The 16,445-nt window shown below is 43.7% G+C and overlaps 1 protein-coding gene across 1 annotated transcript; it reads right to left on the bottom strand.

The window, feature by feature from the left end:
* Positions 1 to 8,691: 8,691 nt before the first annotated feature.
* On the bottom strand, positions 8,692 to 12,207 carry LOC123052506 (cell number regulator 6-like). Its single transcript, XM_044475719.1, has 4 exons — positions 11,974 to 12,207; positions 11,762 to 11,876; positions 9,594 to 9,859; positions 8,692 to 9,161 (listed from the first exon to the last, which is right to left on the bottom strand). The coding sequence occupies exons 1-4, from the start codon at positions 12,103 to 12,105 to the stop codon at positions 8,961 to 8,963; spliced, it is 714 nt and encodes a 237-aa protein (XP_044331654.1). The 5' UTR covers positions 12,106 to 12,207; the 3' UTR covers positions 8,692 to 8,960.
* Between the last annotated feature and the right edge of the window lie 4,238 nt (positions 12,208 to 16,445).

Here is a 16,445-nt window from a genome sequence, read left to right as displayed (position 1 = left end):
TGCTAAATTCGGAAACTTTCTAGAGAAGGAGTTTCTCTCGAAAGAAGTGAGTGGGAGGAAAGTAGAAAACTTGATAAGGTAATTGTACCTTCTCCCTTATTGGAAAGTAGTTCATCATAGAAATCTGTTCTTGTGACTACTACACCAATTAGTGAGGAAGATAATGATGATGATCATGTAACTTCAAATCAAGTTACTACCGAATCTCGTAGGTAAACCAGAGTAAGATCCGCACCAGAGTGGTACGGTAATCCTGTTCTGGAAGTCATGTTACTAGACCATGATGAACTTGCGAACTATGAGGAAGCGATGATGAGCCCAGATTCCGCGAAATGGTTTGAGGCCATGAAATCTGAGATATGATCCATGTATGAGAACAAAGTATGGACTTTGATGGATTTGCCCGATGATCGGCAAGCCATAAAAATAAATGGATCTTCAAGAGGAAGACGGACACTGATAGTAGTGTTATTATCTACAAAGCTAGAATTGTCGCAAAAGGTTTTTCGACAAGTTCAAGGTGTTGACTACGATGAGAGATTCTCACTCGTATCTATGCTTAAGTCTGTCCGAATCATGTTAGCAATTGCCGCATTTTATGAAATCTGGCAAATGGATAAACAAAACTGAATTCCTTAATGGATTTATTGAAGAAGAGTTGTATACGATGCAACTAGAAGGTTTTGTCAAATCCGAAAGGTACTAACAAAATGTGCAAGCTCCAGCGATCCATCTGTGAGCTGGTGCAAGCATCTCGGAGTTGGAATATACGCTTTGATGAGTTGATCAAAGCATATAGTTTTATACAGACTTGTGGTGAAGCCTGTATTTGCAAGAAAGTGAGTGGGAGCACTACGGCATTTCTGATAAGTATATGTGAATGACATATTGTTGATCGGAAATAATGTAGAATTATTCTATAAAGCATAAAGGAGTGTTTGAAAGGAGTTTTTCAAAGAAAGACTTCGGTGAAGCTGCTTACATATTGAGCTTCAAGATCTATAGAGATAGATCAAGACGCTTGATAAGTTTTTCAAATGAGTACATACCTTGACAAGATTTTGAAGTAATTCAAAATGGAGCAGTCAAAGAAAGAGTTCTTGCCTGTATTACAAGGTGTGAAGTTGAGTAAGACTCAAAGCCCGACCACAGCAGAAGATAGAAAGAGAATGAAAGTCATTCCCTATGCCTTGGCCATAGGTTCTATAAAGTATATCATGCTGTGTACCAGATCTATTGTATACCCTGCACTGATTTGGCAAGGGAGTACAATAGTGATCTAGGAGTAGATCACTGGACAGCGGTCAGAATTATCCTTAGTGAAATAAGGATATGTTTCTCGATTATGGACGTGACAAAAAGGGTTCGTCGTTAAGGGTTACGTCGATGCAAGTTTTGACACTAAGCTAGATGAATCTAAGTCTCAATCTAGATACATATTGAAAGTGGGAGCAATTAGCTAGAGTAGCTCCGCGTAGAGCATTGTTGACATAAATATTTGCAAAATACTTACGGATCGGAATATAACAGACCCGGTGACTAAAATTATCTCACAAGCAAAACATGATCACACCTTAGTACTCTTTGGGTGTTAATCACATAGCGATGTGAACTAGATTACTGACTCTAGTAAACCCTTTGGGTGTTGGTCACATATCGATGTGGACTATGGGTGTTAATTACATGGTGATGTGAACTATTGCTGTTAAATCACATGGCGATGTGAACTAGATTATTGACTCTAGTGCAAGTGGGAGACTGAAGGAAATATGCCCTAGAGGCAATAAAAAAGTTATTATTTATTTCCTTATAATCATGATAAATGTTTATTATTCATGCTAGAATTGTATTAACCGGAAACATAATACATGTGTGAATACATAGACAAACAAAGTGTCACTAGTATGCCTCTACTTGACTAGCTCGTTAATCAAAGATGGTTATGTTTCCTGACCATGAACAATGAGTTGTTATTTGATTAACGGGATCACATCATTAAGAGAATGATCTGATTGACATGACCCATTCCATTAGCTTAGCACCCGATCTTTAGTATGTTGCTATTGCTTTCTTCATGACTTATACATGTTCCTATAACTATGAGATTATGCAACTCCCGTTTATCGGAGGAACACTTTGGGTACTACCAAACGTCACAACGTAACTGGGTGATTATAAAGGAGTACTACAGGTGTCTCCAAAGGTACATGTTGGGTTGGCGTATTTCGAGATTAGGTTTTGTCACTCCGATTATCGGAGAGGTATCTCTGGGCCCTCTCGGTAATGCACATCACTTAAGCCTTGCAAGCGTTGCAACTAATGAGTTAGTTGCGGGATGATGTATTACAGAACGAGTAAAGAGACTTGCCGGCAACGAGATTGAACTAGGTATTGGAATACCGACGATCGAATCTCGGGCAAGTAACATACCGATGACAAAGGGAACGACGTATGTTGTTATGCGGTCTGACCGATAAAGATCTTCGTAGAATATGTAGGAGCCAGTATGGGCATCCAGGTCCCGCTATTGGTTATTGACCGGAGACGTGTCTTGGTCATGTCTACATTGTTCTCGAACCCGTAGGGTCCGCACGCTTAAGGTTACGATGACAGTTATATTATGAGTTTATGCATTTTGATGTACCGAAGGTTGTTCAGAGTTTCAGATGTGATCACGGACATGACGAGGAGTCTCGAAATGGTCGAGACATAAAGATTGATATATTGAAAGCCTATGTTTGGATATCAGAAGTGTTCCGGGTGAAATCGGGATTTTACCGGAGTACCGGGAGGTTATCGGAACCCCCCGGGAGCTATATGGGCCATGATGGGTCTTAGTGGAAAAGAGAAGAGGCAGCCCCTCATGGGCCGCGCGCCCCTCCCCTCCCTTGGTCCGAATAGGACAAGGAGAGGGGGCCGGCCCCTCTCTCTCTTTTCCCCCCTCCGCGAATCCTATTCCAACTAGGATTGGGGGGGGGGGGGGAATCCTACTCCCAGAGGGAGTAGGACTCTCCTGGCGCGCCCTCCTTGGCCGGCCAGCCTCCCCCCTTTTGGTCCTTTATATACTGAAGCAGAGGCACCCTAGAACACACAAGTTGATCCACGTGATCTTTTCCTTAGCCATGTGCGGCGCCCCCAGCCACCATAGTCCTCGATAATATTGTAGCGGAGTTTAGGCGAAGCCCTGCTGCAGTAGTACATCAAGATCGTCACCACGCCGTCGTGCTGACGGAACTCTTCCCCGACACTTTGCTGGATCGGAGTTCGGGGATTGTCATCGAGCTGAACGTGTGCTAAAACTTGGAGGTGTCGTAGCTTCGGTGCTTGATCGGTCGGGCCGCGAAGACGTGCGACTACATTAACCAAACGCTTCCATTGTCGATCTACTAGGTATGTAGATCACACTCCCCCCTCTCGTTGTTATGCATCACATGATCTTGCGTGTGCGTAGGAATATTTTTGAAATTACTACGTTCCCCAACAGCGGGGACTAGCCTATTCACTGGTACTAGTATTAGACTTAATAATTATCTGGCGATTAGCAAGGATATGGGCTAAGCTCCTACTGTCAAGCCCGAAACGATTTTGCAAGAAAGCAACATGGGCCAAGGCTGCACGTACGCATCCACCGTCGTATGGACATCACGTACTCTTTAATCGATCGACGCACACGTACGCACTCACGCGCTGAGGCGACTTCCTTCCTAGACTCTATCGTCCGCGCCGACGTTGCACGCATCGTGCTAGGGCTTCATTGTCATCGGGCCGCCAGGCGTTGCGGCGTCGCCGATTGGTAATTAGCGAAGCTGCCGTTTGCCGGGCATCAAATCTGAGTAAGATTCTACTACAAGTCTACGGACTATGATCTGTCGGCCGGCTGCAAAACAGACTACCAGCTGCGGAGGTATTGTCAGATTGACTACACACCTTGACACCAATTAATCAACTGTTTTGTACTTAGTAGTAGTACATTTTGTAACCTGCCAGATCAACTACATGTTACATATTGCCTTTTTTGCGGGTTAGATTACATATTTGCTTTGTTCTAATATGGGAATTGCATAGGTCATGAAGACGAAGAAACCATGGACAAGTAATTTGTTCAAGCCAATCGCTACAAACTATAACTCCACAGTTGAAGATGCAAATCCAACCGGGGAGATAGATCTCACAGAGCAACCTACTGCACGTAATGTCCACAAGCTTAGTTCAGTTGACATGTGAACATCTCAGCATAATGTCCGGGCCCAATCCCAGATCTCAAGGTATCACTACCGACAACTAGACTAGTAGCTACAGATTTTATTAAAATGCTTGCAAATTGTTGACTAGAGAAAAATAAATTAACCGATCAATGGGAAATACTCCCTTTGTAAACTAATATAAGAGCATTTAGATCACTATTTTAATTATCTAAACACTCTTATATTAGTTTACAGAGGGAGTATAATTTATTTATTTGTCATCAGGACCGCTTCATCATATTTGTTTTATCTTTCAACTTATTGTATGTTGCTTAGTAAAACAATAAAACCAAGTTGGTTTACTGAAAATGAAACCATATATCAATTTTATCATCTTTGAATAATAAAGATGAAGACTAGATAATTAAGTAGTTTGATTGGTCTGCTAGCAATTCATAATTCTACACATAAATTTAGAAAAGTAGTTTTGTATTGCTGCTATATGTAAGACTTAATTATATATCTTGATAAAAATCATATATGATGAACTACATCATTATGTTCTTCGCCCCCCTATGCTCAAATCCTGGCTCCGCCCCTGACGATGAGATTTTCTCACTCGTATCGATGCTTAAAAGTCTGTCCAAATCATGTTAGCAGTTGCCGCATTTTATGAAATCTGGCAAATGGATGTCAATACTGTATTCCTTAATGAATTTCTTAAAAGAAGAGTTGTATATGATGCAACCAGAAGGTTTTGTCAATCCTAAAGGTACTACCAAAATGAGCAAGCTCCAGCGATCCATCTATGGACTGGTGCAAGCATCTCGGAGTTGGAATATATGCTTTGATAAAATGATCAGAGCATATGGTTTTATAGAGACTTGCGGTGAAGCCTATATTTACAAGAAAGTGAGTGGGAGCACTACAACATTTCTGATAAGTATATGTGAATAACATATTGTTAATCAAAAATAATGTAGAATTTTTTGGAAAGCATAAAGGAGCGTTTGAAAAGAGTTTTTCAAAGAAAGACCTCGATGAAGCTGCTTACACATTGAGCACCAAGATCTATAGAGATAGATCAAGACGCTTGATAAGTTTTTTTCAATGAGTATATACCTTGACAAGATTTTGAAGTAGTTCAAAATGGAACAGTCAAAGAAGGAGTTCTTGCCTGTGTTGCAAAGTTGAAGTTGAGTAAAGACTCAAAACACGACCACAACAGAAAATAGAAAGAGAATGAAAAGTCATTCCCTATGCCTCAGTCATAGGTTCTATAAAGTATGCTATGTTGTTTACCAGTCCTATTGTATACCTTAGCATCTTTCTGGCAAGAGAGTACAATAGCGATCTAGGAGTAGATCACTGGACAACGGTCAAAATTATCCTTAGAGGACTAAAGAAATATTTCTCGGTTATGGAGGTGATAAAATAGTTCGTCGTAAAGAGTTACGTCGATGCAAGCTTTTTACGTCGATCTGGATACATATTGAAAGTGTGAGCAATTAGCTAGAATAGCTCCGTGCAGAGCATTGAGAAGACATAAAAATTTGTGAAATACATACGGATCTGAATGTTGCAGACCCATAGACTAAACTTCTCTCACAAGCAAAATATGATCACTCTTTGGGTGTTAATCACATAGCGATGTGAACTAGATTATTGACTCTAGGAAACCCTTTGGGTATTAATCACATGGAGATGTGAACTAATCACATAAAGATGTGGACTAGATTATTGACTCTAGTGCAAGTGAGAGACTGAAGGAAATATGCCCTAGAGACAATAATAAAGTTATTATTTTTTTCCTTATTTCATGATAAATATTTATTGTTCATGCTAGAATTGTATTAATCGGAAACTTAGTACATGTGTGAATACATAGACAAACAGAATGTCACTAGTATGCCTCTACTTGACTAGCTCGTTGAATCAATGATGGTTATGTTTTCTAACCATAGACATGAGTTGTCATTTGATTAACGGGACCATATCATTAGAGAATGATGTCATTGACTTGACCCATCCGTTAGCTTAGCACGATGATCGTTTAGTTTGTTGCTATTGCTTTCTTCATGACTTATACATGTTCCTATGACTATGAGATTATGCAACTCCCGAGTGCCGGAGGAACACTTTGTGTGCTACCAAACGTCACAACGTAACTGGGTGATTATAAAGGTGCTCTACAGGTGTCTCCGATGGTGCTTGTTGAGTTGGCATAGATCGAGATTAGGATTTGTCACTCCGATTGTCGGAGAGGTATCTCTGGGCCCTCTCGGCAATGCACATCACTATAAGCCTTGCAAGCAATGCAACTAATGAGTTAGTTGCGGGATGATGCATTACAGAAACGAGTAGAGAGACTTGCCGGTAACGATATTGAACTAGGTATTGAGATACCGGCAATCGAATCTCGGGAAAGTAACATATCGATGACAAAGGGAACAACGTATGTTGTTATGCGGTTTGACCGATAAATATCTTCGTAGAATATGTAAGAGCTAATATGAACATCCAGGTTCCGCTATTGGTTATTGAACAGAGACGTGTCTCGGTCATGTCTACATAGTTCTCGAACCCGTAGGGTCCGCACGCTTAACGTTCGGTGACGATCGGTATTATGAGTTTAAGTGATTTGATGTACTGAAGGTAGTTCGGAGTCCCGGATGAGATAGGGGACATGACGAGGAGTCTCGAAATGGTCGAGACGTAAAGATTGATATATTGGACGACTATATTCGGATATCGGAAAGGTTCCGAGTGATTCGGATATTTTTCGGAGTACCAGGGAGTTACGAAAATACGGGGAAGAAGTATTGGGCCTCATGGGCCAAGTGGTGTAAGAGAGGAGGCAGGGCGCGCGGCCCCCCTAGCCCAAACCGAATTGGACTAGGGGGCCGACCCCCCTTTCCTCCTTTCCTCCCTCTCCTTCCTTCTCCCCTTCCCCCTTCCTTTCCTCCTAGTAGGAGTAGGAAAGGGGTGTCCTACTCCTACTAGGAGGAGGACTCCTCCTCCTGGCGCGCCCTACAGGGGCCGGTCGGCCTCCCCCTTGCTCCTTTATATACGGGGGCAGGGGGGCACCCTAGAACACACAAGTTGATCATTGATCCCTTAGCCGTGTGCGGTGTCCCCCTCCATCATAATCCACCTCAATCATATTGTAGCGGTGTTTAGGCGAAGCTCTGCGTCGGTAGCAACATCATCACCGTCATCACGTCGTCGTGCTGACGGAACTCTCCCGTGAAGCTCTGCTGGATCGGAGTTCGTGGGACGTCATCGAGCTGAACGTGTGCTGAACTCGGAGGTGCCGTGCGTTCGGTACTTGGATCGGTCGGATCGTGAAGACGTTCGACTACATCAACCGTGTTCTCATAACGCTTCCTCTTACGATCTATGAGGGTACGTGGACGATACTCTTTCCTCTCGTTGCTATGCATCACCATGATGATCTTGCGTGTGCATAGGATTTTTTTTTGAAATTACTACTTTTCCCAACAAGTTCCTGTAATCTTGATGGGCAGATGGGATAACCCATTTTCTGTACCAGGTTGGATTTGTGCATCATGCCTTTTGTTGTTATGTGTGGTAGTTTCGCTTTAGTTCCTCGTAGTTTGTAATACAATGTGATTTCTATTAATAGAAATCAGAGAGGGAGCTCTTTTTATAAATTAAAAAGTTGTCGCGCTTCACATGGAAAAAAATCTAAGGGCCGGTTCATTTTCTTATTCCTAGCTTCTTCCTCCTGCTGCCTTCAACGCCAACCGAATTGCCGGTCTCCTTGCTGCCCCACACCCTCTCCAAGCCGCCACCTCTACTGCTCTGCCGCAGCTCCTGGCCATCCCTCTAAGTTAGGCCCGGTTCGGAATCCCACCTGCTCCGCGAAATAGAAGGAGTTGTGGAGCCAGGAAACCGACGCTCCACGTTTTTTCACTATAACTCCACCCGCTCCCGGAGTGAAGCTGTGGAGCGGAGGTAATCCGAACAGGGCGTTAATCATCCTCTCTGTCATAGACAACCCCCCATGACCCTGCCTGGCTGCATCACCCATCTCCGCATCATCATCTTGTCTTCCCAAAAAACTTGTAAATAGCAAACACAATTTCATATAAAATTTGCAAGAATTTCACGTAAATGCTCATGTACACTACATCAGAGGAGATTCAGACGTTCCTAAACCACTTCATACAATTGTACCGTATACTTAGGCCTCCTTTGATTTGTAGGAATTTTGTAGGATAGGATTGCTATAGGAATTTTTTTGATAGAGTTTGTAGGACCGGATTTCCTATGTAGGACTGGTCTCTATATATCCTACACATTTCAAAGAAAAAGAACACTAGCACAAACCTAATGGAAAAATCTCATTCTACGAATCAAATGGCATCTCTTTTCATATAGGACCTGACATGTATGCCACCTCATTTCATATGACTTTCCTATTCCTATCCTTTAGACCAGAGAAGACCTTCCATGAACGAGAACACAGGCAATGCATAACGTCGATAGGACATACCGCTCACAAATGTAAATATATCCACACATATATTATATGCCCGCAGGCAACATTCTATCATAGGTAGTAATGGTCTCCACACATATATATCACATGCCCACGGGCAACATTCTATCACAGGTAGTAATGGTCATAAACTAAAATCTGGATCAGACCAATGTTTCATACGGTACCTGCCAGATGACAGTCATTTAACAATATACTGTATATATAGTGGCCTCTAAAAGGGCGAGCAGACTCCATGTCAGTTTCAGTTCTCATGCTGCCTTTGACCCTTCATTCTCGGATGTGGGAGCGTTGTTCTCAGCCATGCTCATCTCTTGCAGCGGCGGTGGGTTGACAACGGTCATTGGAACAACACTGTTTTCTGCAAGTCGGCCTTTCCTTTCACGATGCTCCTGACAGTTCGCGCAGTAGTGGAAGCAGCAGTGGACTATGCAAGGATCGCATGGAGAGTTCTGGTGGAAGCAGAACAATATGTGGTGGTTAGCAAAAGGCCCGTAATACTGATGCACAAAAGTAGAAACCCAGCCCACTTATCAAATGCTAGACTTGACAACTAGTTAGAATTAGTGACCACAAAAAGATACTATACGTGAAAAGGTGGCCAAGCAAGAACTGATAAAATGATCTGATAATTCAATGATATAACCAGCTACCGCCAGTGGACAATGCCAAGCAAGAATGTCATGAGAGTGACCACATAACTTTAAAAATGCAAAGCTAAGGTTTACTTCTGGACTCCTGAATACCTGCTACAACTATCTCAGATGGAGAATGCAATTGTGTAGTTCTTATAGTAGAAATAAATACAACTGTTTGTAGATGTTCTTATGAATGCGATTAATCATGACACATACAAAGAAACTGTGGAAGAGAGAAAGAAGTACCTCAAGATGATACTTCTTCTGAAGCTTTTCACGAATAATACCAGTATATTGAGAGCATATCCACCAACTGCAGACCAGGCCTTCACCAATCAGGATCGATGTGTCTGGGTCAACACCATGGAATATAGCCGTGAGAATTGCCAATGCAATGCCACCTTCAACGCAGACAGCATGGCAAGTGCAGGGTCTTGTCCATGGGATATCTTCTCTAAGGGCCTGAACATTTCGTCCAAACAACACACAGGGGCAGAATAGTCCAGTCCAGCCTAACACATTAAGAAGATCAGGCACATAAGAGGTTCAGAAGTATCTCGGAATATAGCAGTAGTACATATGAAAACTGTGCGGACTGAAGCATAAAGGTGCACACATCACAAACCCTATGATGACACAATTTGAAGGGCATAAAGAAGCATAAAGGAATTAGCCATTAGCTACAGCCTACAGAGCAATGCTATTCATTTAAGCTTTCGGGTTCCGGCCATGTATGCCGCAGTCATTTATGTGCTCAACAGTTTATCACAATTAACACTTATACTGGGAAAGTGTACCTGTAGAAGAATTTTCAAACAGATCAAGAAGAAAGACATCTCTAGATTGAAAGCATCATAATAAAAGTAAACGTTGCAACTAGTTTTTGCTTCTTTGAAACAATTTAGAATCCAAAACAATGATTAATTCTTTTCAATATGAGCTCATTATAACAGCGTGTTGATTTTGCAGAGAGCCCAAAAGAGCTAAAACCATAACTGACAGTTAGATGGAGAAGTGTGTACATCTTGAAGAACTTCCCAAATACAGAAAAAAGAAGGGTCAACTTTAACATTGAGAACATGATAATCAGAACCAAACGTTATGACTACTACTCCCTCCGTCCCATAATATAAGACATAGGCAGTACTCTTTATTTCTTTCAGACAGTGACCAGTGCCTAATCCTTCCCACATGAGCACTTCATCACAGGGCTAACTTTGCAAAGATAATAGAAGACTGAAAAATAATAGTACTACAAATTTGTGTACCATAAAGGCTTGCAATATGAAAAAAAAATGTATGTGAACAATTAATATTTCAAAATAAAACGTATAAAGATATGGTTTTTCATATACATCTGCTAAGAATATGGGAAAATGACGACCCAGGGAAACTATAAAACAAAATTAACAAGTACTCAATTTGGACTTCTAGGTAAAATAGCTCCTAAATGGAGGTCAGATACGCATCAGATTGGTCCACATTACAAATTTGAGTTACATGTGTAGTATAAGACATATATCAGCATCGGATTGGCACCAGTTTACAACTGAGTTTATATGTGCAGTGTAAAATATAAATCATGCCTTTCTCATAGACATTAGAAAAACACTGTATGTTTAGTCTACCATGGTTTGTTCGTTGATTAAGTTCACCGTGTTAATGGAAAAATGATAGAGAGGAAGGAAATTAAGATTTGCAGGGCATCTTTGTTTGAAAACTGTCTCAACTGGTAAAACGTAAAAAGGAGGTAACACAAAATTTCTGGCTGGCAACCACTCACTAAACTAATGTGGAAATATTTCACACTGCTATATAAGTATAAATACTGTCGTAGTTTGCAATTAAAATTTCCAAAGAAACATCTTTCATGCTTAAAAACAGTCTCTAACAAACACATGCAAAAAATGGGAAACAATATAAGCCTAAATGAAAAAAAAATGAGGATGGGAGGTGTATGGGCCATCCTTGTCCAGCACACATGTTGTTCCTCTTTTCTTACTAGAGATTCACTTGATGTACCTGCAAGGGATTTCACAATAAAAACCTGCGTGTGCTCCATACGCAGGACCGCTAAAGGATTTAAAACTGAAACACCTTGCCTCTATGGTAACACGTCAGTAACACTTCAATGCCATGGAAACAAACATCCAGTTGCTGAGTTGTGCAATGTGTGTGATAGCCACAAACCCTGAGATGAACCACAGCAACACAATCCCATCCTGTGCAGATCCGCATGAAAGTTCCTGCCAACTCTGGCATTTCCAGGGGTATCAGGCTATCAGCATATCAAAACTATCACGATTTTTGAATGTGCGATCAGTCTAGGGTAGGAAGTAGCAAAATTAGATCGGCTAGGCAGTTGAAGGGGCAGACCAAATGCAAGGGCGAGAAGGAAATTCCACGTCACTTACAGCTCTCGGGGTCCTCAGCGCAACCGAAGATGCCGGTTGTCCACGGCTCGTCGGCCGGCGCCTGGTGGCCCTCAGGCAGCACCTGCCCACACTGGATGCACTTCATCCGCTCCAGCTATATAGTCACACCGCCCAAAATCAGATCGAACAAACAATCGCAGCAGCAGCAACTGGAAGAAAACGAGGATCGCGCGAGGAATGGCGAGACCGACCTGCGGGACGGCGACGGGCAGGTTGAGCTCGCCAGGGCGGATGTCCTCCACGCCGGGGCCGCAGGCGGAAGCGTCCTGGTCCTTGGTCAGCTTCACGTACTGCGACGGGTGGCTGCGCCGCGCCTCCGCCATTGCCGTCCTCTCCTCGCTTCGCTCCCGAGGGTTTTTGGGCTGCCGACGAAGGGGAGGGCTGCCCGGTGGGGAGTGGGGACGGGTGCGAGTGGTGGAGTGAGATCTGGCTCCCGACGGTCCACGGTCAGGTCAATGACTGTTCAGCCGAAGGGCATCACGCAAACGTGGCAAAATTTCATGTTTTGACTATTTTACGAAGAAAATTGAGATTTGACCCTAGTTTAATTTTTTTAGATCTGACCTTTTCCTACCGTCAGGGCCACGGCGGTAACCTTGAACACACTACCGCCCGCAGCCCTATACGCCCGCCCCCCCCCCCCCCCCCCCCGTACCATCACTGTCCCTGGCGGTAGGCTGTATAACCCTACAGCTGGGGATCCTGGCGGTAGGGTGCGAGCAGTTATACGGGCCGACGCCCCCGCCCCAGCCCCATCTCCCCCATTCCCCTCTCCTCCTAGTCACCAAGAACAGAGGAAGTTCCTCTCTCACCCTCTCTACTCCTCCCCTTGGATCTTCATCGTTTCTACACCGCTTTTGCGGATCAAGATGGCCCCGAAGAAAGAAAAATAAGCTCCTCCGATCCCTTCAATTACTTTTAGTTAAATAGTTTCCGATTCGACGCATTATTTGCTTCAAATCACCCCTATTTTTGAACTAAGATTGATTTTTTTACCTAGTATTATTTTAGGTTTCTTTTAGATGTTCTCTAATCACTAGTGGTGTTGAATATGAACCACTCACTAGTTCGAATGATAGTGTGAAGATGAACCCTAGTTCATAATTTTTTGTTTAAAAAATGATGATATGATATGATGCATGTTGGAGGATTTTTTTTGATATATGATGTATGTGGATGTTATATGATGCAAGTAGTGGATGTTGTTAGAGAAAAAATGGTGAACCCTCAAGATGAACCCTAGTTCATAATTGTTTTTTGTTAAACAAAATTATGATTTGATGCTTTGTTGAATGTTGTTGAATGAAAGACGTTGGTTGTATATCATTCATTCGCATTGATGAATGTTGGTTGAATAAGTGATAAATGATGAAAATGATATGATTCATTTCAGTTAATATGGTTCATTTATACTTGGACTTGATATGTCTCATGTTTGTTCAAAATGATGAAAATGATATGATTCATGTTGGTTGAATATGATTCATTTATTTTTGGAGTTGATATGTTTCATGTTTGTTCAAAATGATACAAGTTGGTTGAAAATGACATCATTTCCAACTGTTATAGGCGGCCCCCTTGCGCCAGAAATCGACGTGAAGTACACCATGCTTGATCATGCTTTTGACAACGGTCACCGCGCCCGTTTTATGGAGAATGGAGTGGTAATGACTAACATAAATTTGTTGTATTGTTTATTATGAAAGAATAAGTCACTAACAAGTCCGTTTACATTTTGAAAAATACTCCCCCCATTGCGGATGAGGGGCCACACGAAGGCCGTGCAGATGCAATACGACGAGCGCTACACTCCGTACTTTAGGAGAGCACGGATGTTGAGTTTCGTTCTTCAGTTCAAAAGACACCCGCCGACGCTCTGTGATGCCCGGATAATTAGGCTACAATAATCTCATGTTAATTGTGCCAAGTCATCGCAATCACTATTGCTAATCTTGCTTTGATTCAAACACAATTCATTTTCAAATTTAAATTATAAGGGAATTAATAAAATTCTCAAACATGAAAACTAAAGTGTCCGAAACATGAAAAATAATTCATAGTCAATATTGGTGGAGAAGCCAACATTTTATAAAGTGTTTAAATGTCCTAAAATAAGTTAAACAACGTCAAAACAATTAATTAAATGTTTTTAAGAATTGTAAAAACGTAAACTATTTTGATCGTGTACCAAACACTTTGTGGCAGTAGAGTAAACTAAAGCATTAATTTAGGGACAATGCTTATGTTTTATAAAACTAAAATAAAATAAGAATAGATAACAAATAAGTTAGCAAAAGAAAAAGAAAACAAAAAAGTAAAATAAAAAGAAGCCTTCCCCCTCCCGGTGGGCCTTTGCCTAGATGGCCAAGTGGCCCAGCCAAACAGCCCAGCCGGCCATCCCATGGCCTATATGGCCCCAACCCACCTAACCCTAGATTGACCCACTCTCTCTCTCTCTATCCCTCACCGTTCCCCTCGTCTTCCTCCCAGTGCCCGCCACACGCAACACACGCACACCTGCACGCACGCATCGTGCCAGGGAGTGGGGCGCCCCTATTCGACCCCCTCCTCCCGCACGCACGCGCCCTATGCAAGCCGCCGCTCCGCTAAGGCTGCCATCAGCCGGCGCCGGCACCGCCCCTCCCGGACTCCTCCGCGCCCCTCCTCTCTCTCGCGCGGCGCCCGCCTGAAGCCGCAGCCTCGTCTCGTCGCCGACCCGACGCCGTCACCCGTCGTCGCCACCACCACGTCGTCGGACCACCTTGTCGGAGCGCCTCCGTCGCTCGTCCCCGACCTCCTCCCCACCGGACCACGTCGAGCCTCGCTGCCACGCTCCTCTCCAAACGCTAGTGAGGGCATCACCCTCCTCCTTCCCTGCCTCCGCTCCGTGCTGGCCGCGTCGTCCCCCTGCAGCTCTCGGCGCGTGCCCGAGGGCCTCCCTTGCTCGCCCGCCGCACCGCACGCGCGCCCTCCAACCCGCTCCGGCCGTGCCCTGGCCACGCTTGCGCGTGCCCTCCTGGCCTCGCCGTGCGAGCACGCGCCGCACCGCCCGCGCCACGCTGCGCCCTGCTGCCGCTCGCCGCAGCCGCCTTGCTCCGTCGCCCGCACGCCGCCCGGCTCCTCGCGCCGTCGCCCTGTTCCGCTCTGCAGCCCCTGCCCGCCGTTACCTCGCTACGTGCCGCCGCTCCCGGCCATGCCTCGCCTCGCAGCGCCTTATTGGGCGGGCTGGTGCCCGTCCCAGCTCCGCCCGTTCGCCCGCTAGTGCCCGCATGCCTGCGTGCCCGTTAGCCCCTCTGGGCCACTTGCTAGCGTGCCCCACACACCAGAACGATTTAAAAAGTATAATACAAAATATTAAATCAAATAAATTAGTAATTAATTAATTAATGAGTTAGTTAAGTTAATTAATCCTGTTTAACTAAACTAATTAAAATTGTTTAGTTAATCTTACTTAATGACAGTGCGACCCACACGTCAGTTTGACCAAGTCAACTGTCTGGTTGACTAATGACATCACCCTGACATCATAAATACATTTTACAATTAAATTAATTCTGGTAATTCTAAAAATGAATTAAATCTTTAAAATTGAATATGAAATAATTCGTAACTCGGATGAAGAAACTTTGTACATGAGAGTTTCTTAGAACGATGAGATGAGTTCAAATTCGCAGTCCGTTTGTCCATCACACGTCCCTAGCATGGCGAACATGCAATAATCCACCTCTATTTCATCTGCCCGAAAATGCCAAACACTAGGAACACTTCCCCGGATGTTTCCCCCCTTCACCGGTAGCACCTAGTACTCCGTTAGGTCACCCCTAGCATCACATATTGCTATGTTATGCTTTGTGATGCTTTGATTGCTCTGTTATTTATTGTGTTCCCCCTCCGTTACTTATTTCCGGTAGACCCTGAGAATGCTGCCAATATGTAACACCCACGATGCGGCTGTATCTCCCACGTGTCGGAGCACAACTTAGAGGCATAACCGTATAGTAGACATGTCGCAAGAGGGGTAATCTTTACACATCCCATGTACTGAATAAGAAAGGGATAAAGAGCTGGCTTACAATCGCCACTTTACACAATACATAAATATAGCATTACATCATTCAGAATACAATCAAGGTCCGACTACGGAACCAAAATAAAGACAACCCCAAATGCATAGATCCCCGATTGTCCCAACTGGGCTCCACTACTGATCGTCCGGAAAGGAAACATAGTAACGTCCAGAATCCTCGTCGAACTCCCACTTGAGTTCGGTCGCGTCCCCTGCACTGGCATCATCGGCACCTGCATCTGGTTTTGGAAGTAATCTGTGAGTCACGGGGACTCAGCAATCTCACACCCTCGCGATCAAGACTATTTAAGCTTAAGGGGTAGGAAAAGGGGTAGTGAGGTGGAGCTGCAGCAAGCACTAGCATATGTGGTGGCTAACTTATGCAAATGAGAGCGAGAAGAGAAGCAAAGCACAGCCGTGAACTAGTAGTGATCAAGAAATGGTCCTGAAACTACTTACGTTCAAGCATAATACGAGACCGTGTTCTCTTCCCGAACTCCGCCGAAAAGAGACCATCACGACTACACACGCGGTTGATTCCTTTTAATTAAGTTAAGTTTCAGGTTCTCTACAACCGTACATTAACGAATTCCCATC

The sequence above is a fragment of the Triticum aestivum genome, chromosome 1A (genome assembly GCF_018294505.1).
Source record: "Triticum aestivum cultivar Chinese Spring chromosome 1A, IWGSC CS RefSeq v2.1, whole genome shotgun sequence".
NCBI lineage: Eukaryota > Viridiplantae > Streptophyta > Magnoliopsida > Poales > Poaceae > Triticum > Triticum aestivum.
The sequence above is the reverse complement of the archived record's forward strand: the minus strand, read 5'-3'. Positions and strand labels throughout refer to the sequence as shown.

Bases quoted from the DNA above. Each gene is read 5' to 3' on its own strand.
- LOC123052506 (XM_044475719.1), bottom strand. From the start codon at position 12,105: ATGGCGGAGGCGCGGCGCAGCCACCCGTCGCAGTACGTGAAGCTGACC. The intron at 11,877-11,973 runs GTCGGTCTCGCC...GTGACTATATAG, and splicing joins TGCCCGTCGCCGTCCCGCAG to CTGGAGCGGATGAAGTGCAT. The intron at 9,860-11,761 runs GTAAGTGACGTG...TTAATGTGTTAG, and splicing joins CGCTGAGGACCCCGAGAGCT to GCTGGACTGGACTATTCTGC.